At 40.1% G+C, this 23,021-nt stretch overlaps 1 protein-coding gene across 1 annotated transcript; it reads right to left on the bottom strand.

Annotated features, from left to right (window-relative positions):
- Nucleotides 1–15,236: 15,236 nt before the first annotated feature.
- On the bottom strand, nucleotides 15,237–22,491 carry YOD1 (YOD1 deubiquitinase). The gene is made up of 2 exons (XM_028120217.2): nucleotides 22,024–22,491; nucleotides 15,237–20,995 (listed from the first exon to the last, which is right to left on the bottom strand). The coding sequence occupies exons 1-2, from the start codon at nucleotides 22,364–22,366 to the stop codon at nucleotides 20,292–20,294; spliced, it is 1,047 nt and encodes a 348-aa protein (XP_027976018.1). The 5' UTR covers nucleotides 22,367–22,491; the 3' UTR covers nucleotides 15,237–20,291.
- Nucleotides 22,492–23,021: the final 530 nt, after the last annotated feature.

Here is a 23,021-nt window from a genome sequence, read left to right on the forward strand (position 1 = left end):
TCGGCCTCTGCTAATAACTCCTTCCAGAGCCAAGTCAGGTTTGGGCTGTGCTGGGTGAGTCAGCCTGCCAACCCTGCAGAGCCGATAACCCACGCGGCCTCATGGAGCTCCTCTCCTGCTTTGGGGGAGGCCTGCAAGTGGGGCAGGTAGGGAGGGGCAGAACAATGGGGAAAGAAGAGGAAAAAATCCCAGTGAGCCAGACACACGGAGTTCGTAAGTGTCCAGACCCTCTCAGGAGATAGAGACAGGACCAGAGGGGACAGAGACGCCAAAGAAGCCCAGCAATAAATCAACATCGGGTAAAGTAGTCCTTCAGGTTTCTTCATGAGGTTACTTTCCCAATCCCCAGAACTCCAAAGAAACAGAAACATGAGAAATCATATGGATGGAAATCAGTCACCTCAGCCATCCATTCCATTCATGACTGTTTAGATCCAGAAGGTACTAACTCATTCTTAACATTCTGTAGGGTTGAGGCCATTCCAGTCAAAGAGATCCATTGCTCATAAGCCTAGGCACACAGAAGACACTCAAAAAATGCTGGACAAATAAACTTGTCATCTGTTCTAGTAACTATTGAGTTAAGCTGTTGGAAGACCTCTTTTTTGTTGGCTTTTACCCTATTACTATAAACTCTTTCCTACGTATTTTATTTCCCTGAGGATATATGGCTCAATGGAATTGAGGCAATGCTTCAGTTAAACTAACATTTATGAGCACCTAAGAGGCATGGTGCAAACAAAACTTATAAGGCAAAGGCATGGTTTCCAAGTAGTCATTGTAAATCTAAGGGTCTAGCTTTTGGCTCTAGTTTTCTTAAAATATTTCTGTAAAATCATAATTATTAATTATTAATACTGTAATTAATACAGTAATTATTAATACTGTATTAATCACTGTAGTTAATATAATATTCTCTGTGAATGGGTGACCAGATGTTGCCTCTTCTTTTCAAAAACATTTACTACCTTTGTCCTTCTAAGTACTCTTCGGACTGTATGGTAGCTAGCTAGCCTCTCCTTCCTCCCGGGGCAACCTACCACACTCCCATTTTGGAACTAAGTAGCTGGAAGTAACTAAAGTAGCTGGAAGAGAGAGAAACAGTATGAATTGCACTGCTTCAAAACCACATAGCACTGTATAGCTTACAGAGTGCTTTCGATATGCTAATGAGATCTTCAAAATAGCCTGATAATTAAGGCAAGATGCAATATTTTCTCCTTTGACAGATGGGAAATCTGGGGCTCTTTCCACTTCCCCTTCCAAAGGGAAACAGGGGATGACCTATAAAAGCATGTGGATTGCAGCCCTTCCAGGGAAGCAAGAGGGCCATGGACCTAAAGAAGGGTCATCAGCCACCCCTAACTATACACTAAAAGCCCTAAGATCACCCTTCTCCTTCTACTTCACACCTTAAACCCTCGAAATCATCTGATTCCGCTTTATGATTCCAGGCCAGCTTTTTGCCCCCACGACAGATATTTCCAGAGTAAACAAATGACACCAAATGTCACGGAAGATCGTGTCATCAGGCACTAGGGAATCTTTGCAGAGCTGAATTTGAACCCGAAACCAAGTCCAAATGAGCTCTAAGGCACTTGCATCTTGTCTCCAGGCCTCATTTTCTGATCCAAAGAGCCAGAACCATTAAGAGTCTCCTCTCTTGGGGCGCCTGGGTGGCTCAGTCGGTTAAGCGTCTGCCTTCAGCTCAGGTCATGATCCTGAAGTCCTCAGGGAGCCTGCTTCTCCCTCTCCCTCTGCCGCTCCCCCTGCTTGTACTCTCTCTTTCTCAAATAAATAAAATCTAAAAAAAAAAAAAAAAAGAGTCTCCTCTCTTTGTCCCACCCTTCCACTCTCCTTCACCACTTTGGCCTGACCTGGATGCTGCATTTCCTTCCACCAACTTTACAACCTTGAAACTTGGGGACTATTTCAGGTCAGCCATCGAAACCTGAGGTATTCCTACCTGATAAGAAGCCTGAGAAACAAGCAAAACTCTCAAGGTGAGAGTTTGGTATCTTTTAACCCTTGACCTCTTTGGAGGATTTGAGGGGAGGAGGAAATGGGTTATGAAATCCGCACAGCCTATAGTCAGGGCCACCTGTGCAAAAGACATTAAACATTAACTACTCCACTGAAACCAGCCAAGTCTTGGAGGAAAGTAAATAAAGAGCATGAGGAGTCCTGGCATGGGTGGGCGAGCGGGGGTGCGCAGGGCTCCAGCCCCATTCCTCTTTGGCCTCTCTGTACCTTCTAAACAGGCCCAAATCCCCCTTGTCACCCTCCTCCCGTGACCCCACCCCCACATCTTTCAAGAGCTCAACTTCTCTCCCCACTAATCAGAGATTTCCTATTTCTCTCAGACCATGTGTCTCTCCTTCTTGCTGACTACCCAGAAATATGCCTCGGGCTGGGGAACATCCTAAGCAAAATGCCAAGAGGACTAAAAGTTGCACTGCGTGTGTATGCTTCTCTATGAGCACATGGCCAAGTTTCTGAGTGTGTTTAGTCAACGTTATAATCTCCTATTTCACAGGTGGGTTTGAGGCAAAGGGTGGGTCAACCTATCTTCTGCACAGAAGAGCTTTGTTTGACACTGCAGGTTATCTTATCACTGACAAGTTCACCCCTGATGGCAGCCCTTAGTCAGTAAGTTTGGTGGCCTGGTTCTGTGGTGTGGGCTCAGCTAAAACTGAAAGCTCCAGTCACCAGGACTGGAAACCCACATTTGCTCAGGGCTTGCAGGTGCCAGGCCCTGGGAGCCTGGCACGGGGGTCTTCCCACTTCACTCTTTCCTGCAGCAGGAGGAAAAGAGGCGAAGTTAGGGACCAGAATGTTAACACCTCCCTGCGCAAGGTGGATAATGGAGAGCTGACTTGCTACTCTGAATTGACTTTGACATCCAGCTTCCTTGTGCAGGTAAACCTGCCACACATTCTGTCAGGTGGGACACCTGGAGGAAGACAAAGCCAAGCCACCACAGTGGTCTGGTTCTTCTGTCTGTGGACTCCGCCACCCTACTTTGGCCCGAGCCCCACTGAGAACTCCTATCAGTTTCAAGGTACTACCGTGCAATGTTAATGTGGGTGGGGTCCTGGCACAGCCCAGTGAGCGGCTTTCTGTTTGCCAGTCTCTGTGTTTAATAGCAGGCAAAGTTGGAACATTAACTGAGTTGAATCCAAATAAACTCAACCTTTTAACTAGATTATCCGTGGGTTTTCCAAAGATGAACTGGTAGTCTGAGTTGGAGTTTTCTGAGCCTCACATTCCCTTACAACAACCTAGCACACCTCATACCTTACACGCTTGTCCACAGAGAGTTCCATTATCACGGTACCATTGTTGAACACATACACACACACACACACACACACACACACACACACACACACACTGCACCCTTTATTTAAATAAAGATAGCCGTTGAGTTGATAAAGCCAGGGGAAAATTTCCTTTTGGAAATGCAATGGAGAAACTAAGGCAATTTTCTCCCCTGGGTGATCCCCCATTTTTAACTCCCTGTACTCTAACTCTTCCTTTTCAAAATCACAACTCAGTTTCAATTGCTCAGAGATGGAAATTTCCAAAACAAACCTATTTTATTTTTCTTGTTGTCTGCAAAATATGCTTATCCAACCGAAATAGGCAGATGAAAAAAATATGCATCTCAGCCCTGGTCTTCACAAAAACATTCCAAACTTAAGAAGCTATCAGTCTACTCTGCTCCCAGACTGGCCTAACAGAGTTGAGGAACAGAGAGGAAAGCCCCTTGGCTGGGGTGCACAGGGCTCCCCACAACCCTGTGGTTCTGACTTCCCACGAAGCACCCCTTCTTGTTGCAGAATAAGCAATAGTTGGTTAGTGATTAACTCACCTTCACTGGATGAGGAGCTGAAGAAAGGAGAGAAATACCCTTTTATTGCCAAGGGCAGAGACGGAGACAGAGACTGCTTCCCCTGCCTTCCACTGTTTTCTTCTTTTGACCTCCTCCAGACTTACCTGGACAGGTAAATGTTTCATCCGTGCTGCCCCACCCCACCCTGCCACTGACTCACAGCCAATCCCAGCCTTCCCTCCCTACTTCTCATTCCAGCTGTTTCCATGGGGAGGGCGTGGGAGGGGGATGGGCAGGGCCAGGCTGCTCTCATGGAGCCAATCATCTCTTGCCCTCCCCTTCCCCTGGTTAAAGCCAATAAAGAAAAAAAAAGAAAAGAAATAGGAAGGCTGGAAGGAGAAGAGACACGTTTGGGCTCAGACTGGAAGAGGAGAGTTGGCAGGGAGGGAGCAGGTAAAAGATATTATTTTAAATTTTTAATATGAAGAAACACAGACAGGCAGTATGCTTTTCTTTGTGTCTGTTTGAAACGGGATTTTCTATCTAGAACTGCTTTCCTTTTCTTGGAGGTAGGTTTTCCCCGGAATTCTCCAAGTTAAAATCCACTAGGGCCAGTTTTGTCAGTAGCTTTTCTAGCTGTGCAGAAGCACTTTCACCGTCAAGCCTCTTCTTAGCGGCTCTTACTACTAGCACCTCCACTCAGGACTGCTGGAAAAGGGGTGTAAGCCTGCTGGAGCTGAGACACCCTTGCCCCCACTGCTTGGCAATGACCTTCTTAACCTCATTTAGTTCTGGGGGTCATGAAACTGTTTTCTCCCCCAAGAGGCCCCTGTGCTGATGAAAAAGTGGCTGGACAGCCTCAAAGGAGGGAACATGCATGCTGTCATTTGGGTCTCTGGTCTCTTTTAGCTGTTCCTGGAAGGTAGCAATGAATCTGAAGACCTAAAAACAAAATAAGCTTCCAACCAGTGTAGTGACCTGTCTCCTTCCATAGGCAGACTCTTTGCATCTGTTGTTAAAACGACCTGATGAGAGTAGGGAGAAGGAAGTAGGTGGAAGAAACCACTGCTTTCAGGAAAACACCTCCCTCCAGGTATGGAGGCCACTTTTACCAGGTAGCACTTTTGCCTGGAAGCTCGATTTTCCTACATAGAGGTTATCCTTGATACCAAAAGGGCAGGAAGAAAAATTAAAATCAAAGCATATAATAATCGCCAACATTTATTGAGCTCTTGCTATGTACCAGGTATTATGTTGTGCTAAGCATTTTCATGCATCATTTCATTTAATCTTTATTTCAACTTCAAAAGGCAGGCACTATTAATATACAAATTTTACAGGGTGATGAAATAACTTGGATAAGATCACTAGCTAGGAGGTAGCAGAGCAGGGATTTCAATTCAGGCAGTACAATGTCCAGCTTGCCGTGCGTCAGTATGATGCCAGTCCGCCTCTGTTTTGGAGAAATTCCAAATGTAAATTCCAAATGTAGGAAATGTAATTTGCAGGCCTAATTCTAACGATTAGATTAATCCTTTCCCATCTCATTGCCGTCTTGTAGTCATTCATATCTCTATTAACAAGATGACACATGCCTTTCAATCTTTTCTTTTCCTGTGATCACGGTTGGGTAGGAAATAGGAAGTGCAATGATGCTGGGGCCCAGACAGAGAAGAAATGGGGAAGGACTAGTGAGGAGGAAGGTGGAAGCCTGAGATAACCAAGTACCCTATCAGCAGCATATGGGTAACGAGCTGACTGAGCATTGAAGGGTGGCGACTTCTCTTCATGGTGTGTCACTCAAACATGTATGATGTCATAGTAGTAACAAAACAGGAAAGGCGCCTCCATCCACATCCGCAGGAGTTCAGTGCAACTAGAGTTACACCCATGGATGGAATCACTGAAGTTGATCTAGCTTCACAGGTGTGCGATTTGAACATTTGCTAGAAAAATGAATTTGACTCATGAGCATTAACTTCAAAGATGATAGCATAGTCGTATTTGCAAACAAACACAGTTTTTCAGTTTATAATAAAATTAGTATAATCAGGAAGGGCTCCTTTCTTTTCACAGGTAGAATGAGGGACATAGACAAAATGATTGTTCTGTTCTCTCTTTCCTTTTAGACATACATCTCTTATTGAAAATTAGGAAATATTTCAGATGCCCTGGCATAACAAACACCACTGTACCAACACCCAGTTCAAGAAATAGAACATTACAGCTGAAGTTACTTCCAAGTTTTGCCCTCCCTTCCCTCCTACCTCCTCAAAACACACATATGGCCCCACTGAATTGAACCACTATCCTGAATTTGAATGTTCTTCCTTCTCCATATCTTTAGATGTTTTACCCTGGAATCTTTTTTGCTTTGCTTTTTTTGTTTTTGCTTGGAAAAATACCAAGTCTCTAAAGGTTCCAAGAGAACTAGAAAGGAGACCTGGACCAGGGGAAAGACAGGCCTTCCAAAATCAGAAACGCTTGAAGGACTAAGGCTCCACAGTTGATGTAGGTCATCATTTGAGGAGGAAAGTGTCATTGCTTTTTGTATATGAATTCCTGTTTGATGACCTGACTCTGTGAAAACTAATTATGGCCCAGTTCACCTGACTCACCTATGTCCTCCTGCCTTCTCCATCCTGTATGTTGTTGTGGTATGGTCATCTTGACAGACAGAGGCTAGTGTATGGTTTCCTTCCTCAGTATGATCTCCTACTGAGGCATCTCATTTCCCCTACCCAAGTGCATTTCACACACACACACACACACACACACACACACACACAACTTCAAAATCAAAATGTACCATAATCGTTGGTTAATCTTTCCTCTTTGGGTCCCTTATAAAATTGAGTTCTCTGCAAAATAGCTGTAGACCTCCATTCTAACCATTCATGATACTTATTCATTCACATTATAGTCACATCCTATCAGTGCCTTTCTTCTCCCTTTCCTCTCCAAAGGAAAAATGAAGGGACTTTGAACATGTTTTATCACCATCCTTAAGAAACAAAGGTGCCCACCAAGTTCACGGTGATACTGTATGCTGGGTCTGAGTGTTTTTCCAACCTATCAGGGGAAGAGGAGATTTTATTCCTCAAGTAGTACTAAGAGCTGGCTTTAAAGAGAAGACAACGAGGGAAGGGTTCAGATGAAGGTGATTATAATTTGGCTATAAGCCATGGAATTGATTGGCCATATTAAGACATCAAATAGATCACCAAGTTTTCTTACCAAAGTGGTATTAGTGTTAAGCCTAAAATAATTAAAGGGGAACTAATGGGTGTAATTAGGTGGGTTTGGATGAAGAAATTCTGAAATTAATCATTAAGTAGTTCTTGGGAGTAGCTTTTTTTTTTCTTTCTTTTTTGAGGTCAGTATCTCTTCGGCCCTCCTACCATGGAAATTTGGAGGATTCAGTAATCCTTTACCTTCTAGCGCTAATGAAAGTTTGAGATCTGAGGTCATCTATTAGGATCAGAGAGTTTTGTAAGTAATGCCAAATCTTAATGTGTTCAAAATTGAGATGATCTTGTCACCCTGCCCCCGACCCCAAACTTGTCCCCTTTCCCCATGCCAGCTAATTGCATCGCCGTATTCTCACCCAGACTCCGTGCTTCGTAGAGTCCTCCCCTATCTCCTGTGAGATCATTCCAGCTCTTCGTGCTTTCTAGTCTGCTTCAGGATTGCACTAGTTATCTGGCCGTGGACCACTGAAGATGTGAAGAGACTACACAAAGGTCTTGTTTCACATCTTCCATTTATAGATGGATCTATAGATTATCTGAGTTGTTGATCCTCTCAATACTTGGATGCATTTTCATAGCATTCAGGACTAAATTCGAAGTCCCCATGTGACACAGAAAGACCTTCATGAGCAGGCCTTACATGCTTCTCCTCTCACATATTCATCCATATTGTTTATTACCGTCCCATCTAATATTTCTGAAACTGCCATGCTTTCATGTTTCTGGGCCTTTGCACATGTCGTACCCTCTGCTTGCACCCATTCCTATGATGCCCTCCTGGCTTAGTCTTATCCTTCTTTCAAGTTTCAACTCAAGTTCCACCCTCTTTTGGACAGGAATGTTAGGTGCTGTTTCACTGTAATCTCCTAACACAGCATATACATCTCTGAATTTAATCCACTAGGATGCAACTGTCCTCTTTTTCTCCCTGTAAAATTTGAATTCATGAAGAACATCAGATATTTCTGAGTATAACTCCTCTATTGTATTATAGTAGTTATATATTAATGCCAAAACTGATGATGAACATTTTAGCAACTAAAATCCTTTACTTAAGAAAATTGCCCTAAAAACTTCATTTTTGGAGATCGTGTTGGTAGACAAGCCATCTACTGCCACAGATTTGCTTATTATTTTTTTCTAAATCTTGTCTTTTGACATACTATTACCCTGTGCCTTCCCATTCCCATCACTTTTACAAAACTGCTTTCCTTTGCACCCATTTTCTTCTTCTCTTTTGGTACAACAAAGAAAATGTTTTTCCGATAAAACCGCATCATCCATGTGTGCTCTGGATCTCATCTCACAAACTCTATCCTTGCATTCCTCTCTCTTACATCATCTTTTTGACCTTTCTACTAAAGTAATGCCCATCAGGCAGTGCCCAGGTCGCTCAGTCGGTTAAGTGTCTGTCTTCAGCTCAGGTCATGATCTCAGGGTCCTGGGGTCATCAAGCCCTCTGTTGGGCCCCCTGCTCAGCAGGGACCCTGCCTCTCCCTCTCCCTCTGCCCCTCTCCCTTGCTTGTGCTCTCTCTCTATCAAATAAATAAAATCTTTTAAAAAAGAGTTTAAAAAATAATAATGCCTATCAGCATTCAAATATACAACACTTAGGTGTAGTGTTTCTGGAGCCACTGTCTGGTTTGATTCTCTGCTTCTTCATGTAAATAAATGCTATGACAGGTGGGCTCTGAGATACTATGTGTACTTTTCCTTTTCTATTTATCTTTTTTGTCCTTCCATTCTTGCCCACTGTGTAGGTCTCCTCTCAATACTTTCAAATGCAGTATACCATTAGTTTCATCGTGAAGAAACATTTTCCAGAGCATTCTGATTTACTTCCATCTGGATAGGTTTTTCTCTAGCCTGTTGCATGGCTGTCATTTTCATATCTGTCTTCATCATCCTACTGGAAAAAATCCTTTCACTTCTTTCTTTTGTTGGAGTAACTGGATCTCATATCTCCCTCTTTCCTGAGTTAGCTCTCTCATTTTGGTAAAACATATTTTCCGGTAGTTTCCCGAGAAAGTGCATAAGATCGTACATGTGTGAAGTATTGATATTCTAGCCACACATTTGACTGATAGCTTGTCAGGATACAGAATTTTAGATTAATACCTGCTAGCTCTCGGGGCTGTTATTGCAAAGCCCAAAGTATCTATGATTCTAAGTTTAAGACTTTCTCTTTGTTTTCAGTATTATGAGTTTTCATAATGATGTGTTTTGGAGTAAGTCTATATTCTGGATACTCAGTATATCCAGTCTGGAAATTCATGACATTCCGTATTTTCTTGAATTATTTCTTTGATGAATTCCTACTATCCATTTCCCCTCTCTCTGTCTCTTTTTGTTGTTGTTTCTTTTGGGAACTTCTATTATTTGGATGTTATTGTACAATCTCCTGGACCTCAACCTCTTTGTTTTGCTACTAAGCAATTTCTTAAAATTTATCTAAAACTTTCTATTGCATTTTCAATTTCTAAGAATTATTGTTTGTTCTCTGAATTTTTATTACATTTTCTCCAGTTTCATTGATGCAAAATTTTCTCTTATTATTTTAAGAACATATATGTAAATATGTTAGCGTTTTTCTGCCTCTATAGTCTCTATTTTCTCCAAGTTACTTTTTTTTTCCTGTTTGTTTTGGCTTCTGTGTTTCTTATCAAAGAATGTATTCAGATGTACTTATGATTCTTGGCTATCCACTCAAATTTAAGAATTTGCCAACAAAAAGCTAATTAAATTTTGAGGCACAGCTGGGGCTGGTTGACTGTAGACGTTGCTAGAGAGTGATCTCATAGGACAATTTGGTTGGAAAATCTTTGATGCCAATATCTTTAGTATCAAAATGGCCTGTTTGGAATCCTCAGAGAAGAGTTTTCCAATATCCTTCTTGAAGGGCATAATTCTGGCAGCTCGCGTTCTTGGAGCCTAGTGGCAGAGGAAGGTTATTGTTCTCAGCATCTAGCGTATAAAAACATCACTTCATCCCCTTAGTTTTAGTACAGAGACCCTACTTACCCTGAAAGGGGATGTAGCAAGCAAGCTCTCAGTTGCTCTGTGTGGAAGAGAAGATCGGAGAGGTCTTAGTGTTCCTTAACCAGACTCTTCACCCATCTTCCTGATTTTTTCCCCCACCTCTGTTTTCAGGGGTACTAATGCCACCAATTCTTGAATTTTTGAGGGGGATCTCCATGGAAAAAGTAGGGTTGCTGGCATAGGATCAGCTTTTTCAAATCTGCTAGGTCAGTTAACTGCTGGCTAGCTTCCAAAATTTTGTTGCTGTTTTTTAATCCCGCCATCTCTTTGTCCTTCAGAATTTATGCCTTTCAATAAATCTCATAGAGTTACTGTGAAGATTACATGAGATAATACATGAAAAATGCTCACAACATTGTAAGCACTCAACAAGTGCTATTATAATTATTGCCATCATCACTTAAAAAGGTTACTACAACAGCCTCCTCCTAACTGGTCCTCCACTTCCATTCTTGCCCCCTTCAATCCATTCTCTATAGAGCAGTTGAAAGAACTTGGGAGAAACATAAATCTGATGCTTTCCTTAATATGCTATAATGTCCTCCCAGTTATCTTAGGATAACTTTATTTTTTTATTTTTATTTAATTTTTTATTTTTTAGAGAGAGAGAGAAAGCGTGAGCTGGGTGGGGAGGGACAGAGGGAGAGAATCTTAAGCTGACTCCATGTCCAGCACAGAGCCCGACACAGGGCTCAGTCTCACAATCCAGAGGTCATGACCTGAGCCGAAATCAAGAGTTGGATGCTTAAACAACTGTGCCACCCAGGCACCCTAGGATAAATTTATCTTAAGTTATACATTGATTCCATTCATTCACATGTTCATTCATCCAAATATGTAATGAATATCCACTATGTGCCAGTACATTGTTAGGTACTGAGAATACAATCGTAGTAAGGGAGAACTGGTCCCTGCCCTTGTGGACAAACTATTTGGGGACACACATATAAAATGAACAAGCAAGTAAAATGTGGCAAGTATTCTTGGAGCTTGAATATTATGGAGTAAACTGATCAAACCAAGGTTTTAAACCAATGAAACTTATTATAGCTTATTGATGATGCAAATCTGGATCCTTGCTTGCTTCTAAAAACTTCATCTAATGTCCCTCTTTTCCTGTGTATCACACTATGGCCAGACTGGCCTGGAAAATGTTTCATTTCCTCCTGCAATATAGGGTTTGCAAGTGCTATACGCCTTACTTGGAACGCTCTTCTTACTCTTCAAATGACTAACTCCTATTCATGCTTCAGGTTTCAACTTAGTCACTTTCTCAAAAAGACTTTCCCAGATTCACCACTTTTAATTATAATCTCCCCCCCATTATTCTCCTCATAACACCTGTATTTCTAATTCTTTATAGCATTGTTTGTGTCCCCCCAACCCATGTATACCCAGCACCTAGGGCAGTTCCTGAAACTTAGCTTTCAAAAATGCTTATTGAATAAATGACTACCCTTCTCAAATCCTAAGGTATTTGACAATGTACAAGAAATAGCTCAATAAGGGCTTGTTAAATTAAACTGCTTAACAATTTATCACAGATGAACTATGACTTTAGCTGCTTATAGCCAAATCCAAGATCATTTTCTCAGTTTTCATTGTTATAGATTAAGAGTAAGAAAAATAAGGCTGGATCATAAAGGATGGATCTAATGGGAAGGGTCACTTTGGCAGAAGTCAACATAATTCAGAGTCTGTTCCATAGTTTTGTTGGTTTAAAACCTTGGTTTGATCAGTTTATTCCATAATATTCAAGCTCCAAGAGAAGTAATTCAAGCCAATAAAATTCCTAAGAAAAAGACTTCTCAATTCCAATGCAAAAGAGTTAAGTCACAGTAGAAGAAAGTTTGGAATTCTAATAGGTGTAATGTCCCATGCACAATTAGGATGAATAATTTTGTGAAATATCCTATATAATAGACTCTAAAAAACTATTCTTATCCCAGATGAGATCGGGCACATTCAGGGTGGTATGGCTATAGACAATTATTCTTATTCCATAAGGGACATATTTTCTACTTAATTCAATATAAATATCCAACAGAATTGAAATGAATTGTGCTAGAAATATTCATGGTTACTTGAAAAAAGTCTGGACTTAAAAAAAAAAAAAAACAGACAAATTCTTACGATATCCCTCCACCATTGATGACAGAAAAATCATATTATCACATCATTTGCTTCATACCTGATATTTCCAAGATTATTTCTCCTCCTCCTTCTCCTTTTTTTTTTAAATACAGATTTTATGGCAGCTGTTTCTTGTTTATCACGTGAAAGGTGCTGCTGAGGACTTCCATATCATGTAACATTGTACTAGGTAATTCAAACAAACTTCCCTTGCTGAAGCAGTGGGGATCTAAAAATATAGTGCAGAATTTGAAGAATTTCCAGTCTTGGAACAGGGTGAAGATAGAGGTCAGGTGTGGGGCACCCAATATTTGGGACTTTTCCCCTGGAGATACTTCTCTATTCCAGAATGGGTGGCTGAGATCCTGAGGGGTGCTTCTGACAGCTTCATGTAAGCAGGGGATCAGGGATTGGAGTCCAGGATCCACCAATGGATGGGATCTAGTGAACGGCCCTTGCTGTAGGTTGGGAACTCAAAGAGCTGCCCTGGAGGAGTGAGCATGAACTCTTTCAACACAAGCTGTGTCATTACTGTTATGCTGATATCTATGTGCTCTACTTTATGAGCCAATTTAGGGATTATCAGGAATAATTTTGTCCATACTTTGTATTTAACTTCAGCATTGACTGAAGTAAGCTTCAGTAAGCTTCAAACTTCAAATTCATAGCTTTCAACCCACGGCAATTATTCAATTGCAGGGCTTTAGAACATGGCTGAGTCACTGTGACACCTGCTCTAATGTCTAAAGATTCACTAATGAAGCCCATCAATTGAATACAGAGAAATGCCATCAATAAGATCAGAAAACTCTTCTTGGTGTACAGAAGGAATTTTAGAGGACAGAAAGGCAGAGAAGCAGGTAAGAGGCAGTCACAAAAGCAGAGAAAGGATTTGTTCAGAGCTTGTTGCTCACGAATTCTTCACTTTTTTTTTTTTTTTAAACTCACACATAGGGAAATCATAACTTTAGTGAGCTTAGGGAAGTATGTTCATGATACTCTGGCACTTGATTCCATCAGATAAATACCCTCAAAATTATCTATAAACAATACAGATAAAGGCAATCCACATTAGAACCAATTTTTTAAATAGGAAAAGTATTTGGGATGCCTATATTTCTATTCCTGAACCTCTCATTTTTGACTTAGAGATATAGTAAGACAAGGATAGTGTATACTACTGCCGAATATGTAAGTCCTCTCTGTAGCCTCTGCTGGATTACTAAATCAGCACAAAGCACTCCTTTCTAAACGCTAATGGGATGGTAGAGAGGAAAAAACAAATCAGAGAAAAATTGTTTTTCCCCTAGAGAAGAAGTTCTTTTTGTAAGTATTTATTTCATAACTAGCCCTTGAAACAAAATTTTCAAGATGTCAGGGACCTAATTACTTTTAGCTCTATTTCTCACAACGCAGGGGGCTTATCACAATACTTGAGCTTCAAGTATTTGTATTAGGTTTTCATGGTAAATTTTATTTTGCAATATTCACCCCTTATTGGTCTGTTCTTTCCTCTAGAGAATAAATCTACTTCATCTTTCACACAATGCTTCCCAGAATGTGAAGTTGTCACATTGACCTATCTCGTTTCTCTTCTCCAGTTCCTTCAGCTATCACGTATGACAGCTGCCAAACTTTAGTTTTTCATTGTTTTACATGTAAAACCCTCATCTAAACCCCCAATGCAATGTGACTAAAGCAGTTTACATTAATACTATTGCTTCCTTTTTTCCCCCTAGATTTTTTAACTATTAAAATGCCACTGTTTCTGTGGCCCAAGTCACATCACCCTGTTGGGATAGACTTTGAGTTAAAATATCATTGCTATTTCTTCATCAAATCAACTACAGAGCCAGGTTTTACCTATGTTGGACTCACATAATAGACTATTTTAGAACTTCAGGGCAGGGCTTCACATTTATGAATATTCAATCCTGGGGTTTTTCAGCCTGTTGAGAGTTTTGAATTGTCATTCATTGTACTATCAGTTTCTTCTGGATATATGAGTTTTACATTATTTCTTTATGAGAGAATTTATATATTATCTGTAAAATTAATAACTGTCTTTAAGTAGTAGATTAAAAGGGATTGCATGAGGCCAAGGCCATGGGGACTGACCTAAATCATCAGTGGTCTCTGGAAGTTGATATGGACTCATTTAAACCGTGGTTATAATGGTAGTTCTCAAACTTAACCTGCATCAGAATCAGAACAGATTGTTGGCCTCATTTATTTCGGATTTCTGAGAATTTGCATTTCTAACAAGTTCCCAGGTAATATGATGAGCACACTTTAAGAAGCACTGCTTTACAGGTACAGCTAATTGTTCAACAAGCTGCCATCACACAGCCCATGAGACTCCTTACACACCTTTTAATGAGGTTTGGCTTGTCTTATTCTTAGGTTAGATTTATGCTGACCACCTCCCTCCCCCAAATGTATTTTGTCCTGGTGCACAAACTGATTAGATTACATCATGGTTCCACTTCCAGAATTTTTAAGCTTCAATGAGAAGGAAAGGATAAGTAGTTCAAGTTAAGAGTCTAAATTCCGGTCAATTCTAACTCCAGTGTTGTTTCAAGTAAGATTAGAATTCTTCCACAGAGATGTTGGGGTATCCAAACAGATCTAAGATCATGTAGATCTTAGTCTATTATAAACAAAAAGGCACCACTTAGCTTTCCCACAATTACTCAGCAATAGACACTGACTTTACACCTTTCGGGAGCTGATTGCATACCCGAAAATTTGGAGTCAAGGAAGGAAAATTTCAAATGCCCTCTGGTGTCAAAAAGAAGAAAACATGTTTAGTTACTCCTGTCAAAGTCATTAAGATTCCACCTACAGAGTGAGATTTGGCAGATGTTGGTACCCTATTCAAAGCAGTGGTCCACTAGCTTTTGGTAATGAATATGTAACTTGAGTGCAGCGGCTGTTCACTGGTCCTGTCCTCACCCCAAAATATGCTCAGACAACAGTATTTTCACGTCATTTATTTCTTCAAAACAAATCACTTCATACAACATTAGGTATTTAAAATCACAGACCTCATAAATAAAATCACTTCATCTCAGTTAACAATGGCAAAACCACACAAAGTTGTACAAAATGAAATCAGACATTTCCCAGGTGGCAGCAGTGCATTAACTGTGAAAAAGATGCTGGCAAATAGACAAAAGAACACTTTTAAAACAAGAAAACACTGTCCATCTTAATGAAGAAAAATAGGCCAAGAAACAGAACTTCCTTCTGTTTTGTCCTTACCTACTACTTTTTCAAGTCATGTTCTAAGCTCTAAATTTGACAACCCAGGCTTTCCTTCTTGCTTCAGGAAATCTCCACCTCGCCTCCACTCCATCAGGGAGTGGAGGAAAGAGAGGCCTACTGTCATTCTCTATCCCTTTTAACAAACTTCTATATATTTATTTTGCATTTTAAGCTGAGTTCAATACTTCTTTAAAGGGAAAAGATTACTCTTTGCTAAGGAAATTATATGTCCTGTAAACAGCTTGAGTCATGAATGGCACTAAGGTGAACTGGAAACCTGACAAGAATTAGGTGCCCCTGGTCCTTTCAAGTAACTTATGGGTTACAGCTTACTGCATATCCTATACCAGGTCTAAGATTGGGCTCATGTAATCTTAGTAGAAATTCTCAACCTTTCTTAGGTTAACCTGTTACCTACAACTTAACCAAATCATATCTTCACATCCCTAAGCTCCCAGATGTGGGTATTTTTAAAAGACAAGTATAAAAAGGCATCACAGCAAAATGCTTCTATTCATGGTTTATACATTAATGACAAGCTTCTCAGTTATGGCCCTGCTACATTCTATGCCAAGAAATGGGCGAGGGTTAGGAGGACACAATGCATTGCTTGAAAAATTTTTCAAAAAGCGTTATTCATGACTAAGGAATGTATCCAACTGAGCATCTCTTCTGTTTAAGTGGTACTTTATCCCCCTTTCTCTTCAATCTCAAATAGCAATCTCCTTTAAATTCATATGGACCAAGACCTAAATCAGCACTCAACTCAGTATCAATGCAACAATTTCTTCAAAGTCAAATATTCAAAGCACTGTAAACAAAATGCCAGCTAATTTTTGGAAAAGAAAAAAAACAAATAAAACCCTTTCCCAGAATCGGGCAAGTTTTATAGTCTAAGTTGAATTAAATGTATTGAAATATTAAAACTCTTAGTGAGAAAACATCTTTAATGAACTAGCTTATTCAAATCAAGTGTTTCACTTTAGACTTAAAAATGACACTTTTAAGGCTAAGAAATCAGCTCCCTTAAAGTAAGTTTGCCTAGAAACAAATGAAGAGTTTTAAGAATCTGATCTTTTCCAAATTGGTATAGTCATCTTTGTGCTAAAAGGACAAATTTGAATACTGCACTGTACAATGAATGAGAAAGAATAATCATATTATAGAAACAGGTAACTTTTTGAATGCTAGGGCACAGAGCACGCCCCTAAGTTACTGAAATCAAGTTCCACTATTATCAAAAACCAGAATGTTGTACCACTGGATACACTATACATTGATGGCAATTGTTAAGAGCTGATTGTTAGCAGCTCAAGAATTATATTTTAATGCCTTTAGCAAGATCCCTGGAGAGGGCTAACATGTAAACTTTTACTTCATTTTTTTTTAAAGTGCTGCAAATAATAACAAACGTGTGTCTTAACACATGAAAGCACATAAATCTTAATATATGAAAGTTTAAGAAGGCCACCTGATCCATAAAGAAAACAATTATTCTGCTAATTTTACATACTCCTCATTCTAACTTTTTCAAAAAAAGACACAGAAAACTATGTTTAGCTAGGGCAACTTGCAACATATATGTTTTAATGCCTACACAGGATAGAAAGCATATGCTAGATAAGCAAGTTGGGCATGGGCACTTAGGGGCATTTATAGAGAGATAACACATTAATGCAGTCCTGATAATGACTTTGCTGGGGCTTGAACTTCATGGAATAATCAACTGGCATGATTGTATTAGTTTTTGCCAACAGGGTCAAGCTGACCAGCAGCCAAACTTTCAAGGGTACCCCTCGACTACGCTCATTTTTCATGGAAATAATAATATTAATAATATTTCATGGGAAATAATTAAGAAATCAACTAGGAACAATTACAAAAGATGTACCACACTGATGTCCTTATATGGCTATCACATCACAAAATTACCAGGGATAGTAATTTTAACCTCTGAAAACATTCTACCTAGAAGTGCATCTTCACCGCCCTACATCGGATCTCTAAATCCAAAGAAGAGTAAGAGAAAGAAGAATAAGAGAAAAGAGGGTGGGGGACAGGAAAGCGCAATCTTCATTCATTCAGCCACTAATGTAAACTCTCCTCATTTGAATTAAAAAACTGTTCTTGTATGGCACTCAAAAATGGAATAAATAGGAAGAAGGGTTTCATTCTGCTCAAGTGATTTAAGAAAAAGTTTTGATCCTGTTGCAAGTACTAACTCCATAGTTTTCAAAATTCTGAAGATTAGAATTTACACACATTAATAAACTAATTTCAAGACTTTAATAAGTGCAGTAAAAAAATCTTTAGATTCTGTGAGGTTTACAAGCTTGAGTTTAGAAAGAGCACAAGTTTAGGTTTTGAATCCTCAATAACTAAATCAAATTGTCTGCAGATAATGCATCATCTTGGATTTTCCATGATCAGAACATTCAAGTCCTAGTGCTGAATTTCAGCAACTGATTAATTTATAACTTATTACTGAGAGCCATTTGACTGAGTTATCGGTGTCCAGTTGGTGAATGGACAACCCAGGTAACAAGTAAAATAGAGTAAGATCCCCAGAATAAATACTTGACACTTGCTAAGAAGTATAAGCTTAAATATGGGAACAAAAACACTGAAAATGAAGGGGTTTAATTTTATAAAATATCAGGTTCTATTTCTATTTGTTAAATTAATCCGATGTAGGTAAAATATACTTAATTTTAAAGTGACAGAAATTAATGTTGGAAAACATATCAATACCTGCTTGGTACATTGTAAATTACCCAATAAATATTTGTTGCATTAACAGATTTCTCTAAAATTCCAGTAAGCAAACGTCAAATTTGGTTCCTGAACTAGCTCTATGCATAATGACGTCTAATGCTCAATTTGATGGATGCTACCCAGTGATATACTCTTAACTTCTAGTTTTAAATGTAATTATTTTCTGGGGGAAATAAGAGATACAAAAATCTTTAGACTGAAATGACAGCCAGGTACAAAGAGATCTTCAAACATAGTCATCTGTATATATTATGATTGCCAAACATTAAGTATCGCAAGCTCACAAGTGCTATTTTTAAGGCTCAGTAAAATAGAAAATTAAACTCTTTTAAGTTACACTGACCATAACTTATAATGCCTAAAGCAGCTATTCACAAAATAGGTACTCAAGAAATGTCACCTAATGATTTCAAGCATACTTTGTGAATTCTTCCTTAAAGGAACTTGTCCACTAAATTGTTTACATGCTCCTTAATTTTATATGGCCACCTCCACCAAGTGAAAGTGCTAAAAGTAAATCTCAATTTTAAAACATTCACCAAGAAGATATGCTGAAAGAGAAGTGCTTTAAAGTATACCATTGGTTTTGTAAATGATACTTCATCAAAAAAAGAGACCAGATAACGAAACTTCACATTAAGCCTCTTCACATTTTGTGAGATAATACATAACAAATTATAATTTAGCATCCCTGATCTTCAGAAGAATTAAGAAAAGAGGTAGAAAACTTTTATCTGGAAGATCTGAGTGAAGCTAATTTTAGAGGGTGTGCCTTGCAGCTTAGCCCACCAAGCAAATGACTACACATCTAATATTAGGAAGAAGCAGAATTTCAAAAAAGCTGAATAAGGCAAGGATTTAAAAATTGTCGTATTTTGGAAGTGAAACAAATTCATTCAATGTTATTATCCCAACTACTTTAAAACTCTTCAAAAATCAAAGTACAAGATTGTAGATAGGCAAAGTGCTAACTTGCAGAAATGTGAAATTATTCAAAAGAGCATTAGTGGCCAAATAAGGCTAGCATGGAAAAAAATACTATTTAGGTAAACAAAAGATCTCACAAAAACCAAATCAAAGCACAGTATTATCATTTTAGACGAAGGCTGTTTTTTAGGAGTTGGAGAAAAAGCTGAGGAAGTTAATCCCTCCAGACAAATCTTTAGGTAAAAAAACAAAAATCAGCACTCAAATTTCAAGAAACTTCAATTAAAAAAATAAATACCCTGCTTAATTTAAAATTTTTATCTAACGTGACAAACATCAATAAATGAGTTGCATTAAAACACGAGGCCAACGGTCTTTTAAAGCTTTAGTAAGCTGCTCAGGCACCTTTTCCCTCATACATTCTACTTTTATACACTAGAAATCCTAAATTGGGCACTATCTGTTCCTTAGGTAACATTCTCAAGGAACACACTCATCCCTGTAAAAATTGCTTGTAATGTACTTATAACTGGTTAAGTACACATTTATAAAGGCTACCAAATTGTAATATAAAATCGGTTTTGACAATTCTGAGTATCTTCATTTGAGGAATCAATTCAGAATTTAGAAACTACTAACTCAATCAGAGTTTTTAAAAGGACTCAATTACAGAGACATTGTGGTTTAAGTCCAATGGCCTCTACTGAGGCCTTCCGCATTACTCAAAATACGAAGTTGTTTTCCTCTACAGGTAAATGCTGCTGGGTGCTAGTTTATAGTACTAAAATTCAAATCTTCAGGGTAATGTCAGTAGGTAGCAAGGACTACCTATTCTGTCACCCCAGCAGAGAAAGGGCATGTATCACTACTGTAGACACACATCTGTAAACTTGCACACTAATTTTAATCTTAACAAGGAATTTCAGTGTCTTAGTGGCTTTAAGTTAAAAAGACGGTTTAAGCATTGTGTCCTTTTGTTCTTTAGGGTTACGAATAGCTTATTGGAAAACCCAGAGCCTTCTGGATCTGTGAGGTAGTAGGCGGCAATCCTCCACATGGATAGATCACACTTCTCCGAAGTTGGTATGGCCTGTCTCCTTGGCATGGTCCCTTGCTTCTGCTTGTCCAGTTAATCCCTTCTGACATACCATGCATCTCAGGGTGAAGCGGTTTACATCAGTAAATTGTCTCTTTCTTCTAGCTTCATCTGCTAATTCCAGTGCTTGTACAAGAACGATATCATCATTAGAGGAGAAAATGGTCAGAGGCGGGGTGTCTGGGTCAGGGAAGTTACGCTGAAGCGGATCATAGTGGATGCCATCATATATAAGCAGGACCCTTTTGGTATATCCTGCATCTTCCCCAAAACGATCAATTCTTACTGTCTGTGTATCCACTACACATATTTCACACTGATAAAATTTAGACAAAATTGATATCTCAATAGCTCCTCCCCAAGTATCATCCCTTTTGATCCAGTCACAGTACTCTTGATTTGTTTTTCCCAGGATTGCCTCACTATAGAAGTCTGGATCACTTGCTACAATTTGTGCTATGAGGCGTCTCATCTCAGGGGCACAAGCTGGATTCAAGACTCCTCCTTCTACAACATAGTATACACTGGTAAAGAGGCAAGAGTTGTCTGCTGGGACCACAGTTCTGCTAAGCACAGGCAAAGTTTCCCTGACATAACTAGGAGCACCATGTTTTGTAAATGCAGGTGAAGTTTTGGGCCTGGTTTGGTCTTCTTCAACGATCAGCATGTCGCCTGTTAAAAATAAAACAAATCCAGAACTGCAGAGAAATTACAGATGAAACTGGCTGTTCACTAGCCAAGTTTGTAAATTACAAACAGAGGAGTTGAAGTATAAACTGGGTTACTAGGGAGAATACAGCTTTGCAAACAGGCAACCAGTAACACTTCTTGTTCACTCAATCTCCATAAAGATGAAAACGGAACAAAGAAGAAAAACATTTTAGGCTGCATACCAATTTAGTGAAGGATCCCTGGTTATACACCTTTATACTTAACTTAAAAAGATACATTTCAAGAACAAAATTTCCTTAATGCTTCCTCTCTGCATTTTAAAAGCACCAATCTTCCAAAAAGTGTTTACCCTAGACTAGACCACTAGGGGGTTCTCGTTCTTCTGAAACTTAACATATCCACCCTGTTTAGTGTTTACAGGATCCTTGATACAACAGCTGAAAGCTTTTAATGATCAATATTGATGTTCAAGTTTTAATATTGGACAGAAATAACCGCAATTGTTTAGAATCTGAAAGGGCCTCCAGTGGATGTGTAAAACCATACTCTAAAATGAGTATAACCTATTTATCTTAAGTATATGAGAAGGTGACTGCAAAAACTAACTGGGGAAGCAAAAAAGTGTCCTGAATCCTTCAGACCTGCTATCTTCTTTCAGGTTATAGGGGAAAGAGCCACCAGGACAGAAAAAATAGATCTTAGTTTTTTAGACTTTTGTGGATGCAGAAGGAAAACAAAATGAATGAGACATTTTCAAGGTAGGCTAGGAAACAAACTGAGGAAGGGGAGACTCCGAGGCTCTGGGCTTCTCATATAGGTTGGGTCCTCCCTCTCTCTTTCAACCATACAGAAAATCGAGGAGTTGCTAGCCCACACTTGCCCCGGTCTCCGTCAGAGTTCTCCGTTCTTTAACCTATCCTTATCCCCGTTCTCAAACCCAACTGACCCACAGACCAGTTCTCTGTTCTCCCCCACACCCCTCTCTGTCCTCCCAGGGCTTTCCCTGGTCCCAGGTTCAATTCCCTCACCTGACTGGATGGGCAAATCCCCAAGAATGGTATCCTCGTGGCTGAGATCCAGGCATTCGGGCGGGTATCCGACGAGGATTCGCTGACAGCCGGGGGCGATCCCGGTGATGGCGGCAATTTGGCCCTGGAGTTCCCGCACTCGGGTTCGGCTAGACAACCCCTGCAAAACATGGGTGCCATCCTTGGCCTTGCAGCGGAGCCGCCACATCGTGTCGGTCCAGCTGCCCACAGGCCAGACACCCGTGGGGCCAGCTTTGGTCCCGGCAGCAGGTTGGCCGACGCCGCCGGGGCAACCAGCCGCCGGACGGACTCCAAAATGGCCACCCTTTGCCGGACCAAACATCGCGAGAAATCGCTGGTGGCCACAGATCTCGCGATACTTTCTTGCAGCGTAAGCCTTAGCACTTTAAGAAGCGCGACCTCTCAACTAACTCACTGCGGCCAACCCCAGGGAGCCAAAGGATGAAGATTTATCCGTATTCCCAAAGTACAGGTGGCTTTGCTACCTGTAGAGTGAGTGAGGTGCCTTGTGCTTTGGCAGCATATATGCTCAAGGAAAGAGGGCGGAGGAAGGAGTTCCTGAATCGGGTACATCGGCATGTAACCTTGCACTTAGTGAGATCGGAAATTATTAAATTGGAGCTTCCCAACTACACCGTCACCGTGAGAAATAGAGTCATAGTTCAGAACGCAAACGAATGCCAAGAATGGTCAGTGAGTCAAAAGACCTGTCAAAAACAAGCAAACACTCGTGACTAGGAATCATGGCTGCAGCAAGCATTGACTCATTGAGGTTAAGGAAGCCGGACTGGCCTTGCCACCTCGACGCTGTAACTTGAAAACGTCCATTTGCCACATCAGAAAGTGCAGTATGAGGTCAGCATCTGGGCCTAGGGCAATTGCTACATTTGGGTGGTAGCCGTATAAGGAGGAGGAAAGAAGAGGACTAATGTGTGTCATCCGGATTCCAGTTCAGGCCCTGGGCTTAATATGAAGAC

This window comes from Eumetopias jubatus, unplaced genomic scaffold, assembly GCF_037043125.1.
Source record: "Eumetopias jubatus isolate StellerSeaLion01/CBP00866 unplaced genomic scaffold, mEumJub1_p1.0 scaffold_12, whole genome shotgun sequence".
NCBI classification, from domain to species: domain Eukaryota; kingdom Metazoa; phylum Chordata; class Mammalia; order Carnivora; family Otariidae; genus Eumetopias; species Eumetopias jubatus.

Excerpts from the sequence above, each read along its gene's own strand:
- YOD1 (XM_028120217.2), bottom strand. The coding sequence starts at position 22,366 with ATGTTTGGTCCGGCAAAGGGTGGCCATTTTGGAGTCCGTCCGGCGGCT. Across the intron at positions 20,996-22,023 it reads GGATTTGCCCATCCAGTCAG|GCGACATGCTGATCGTTGAA; the intron begins GTGAGGGAATTG and ends TATTTTTAACAG.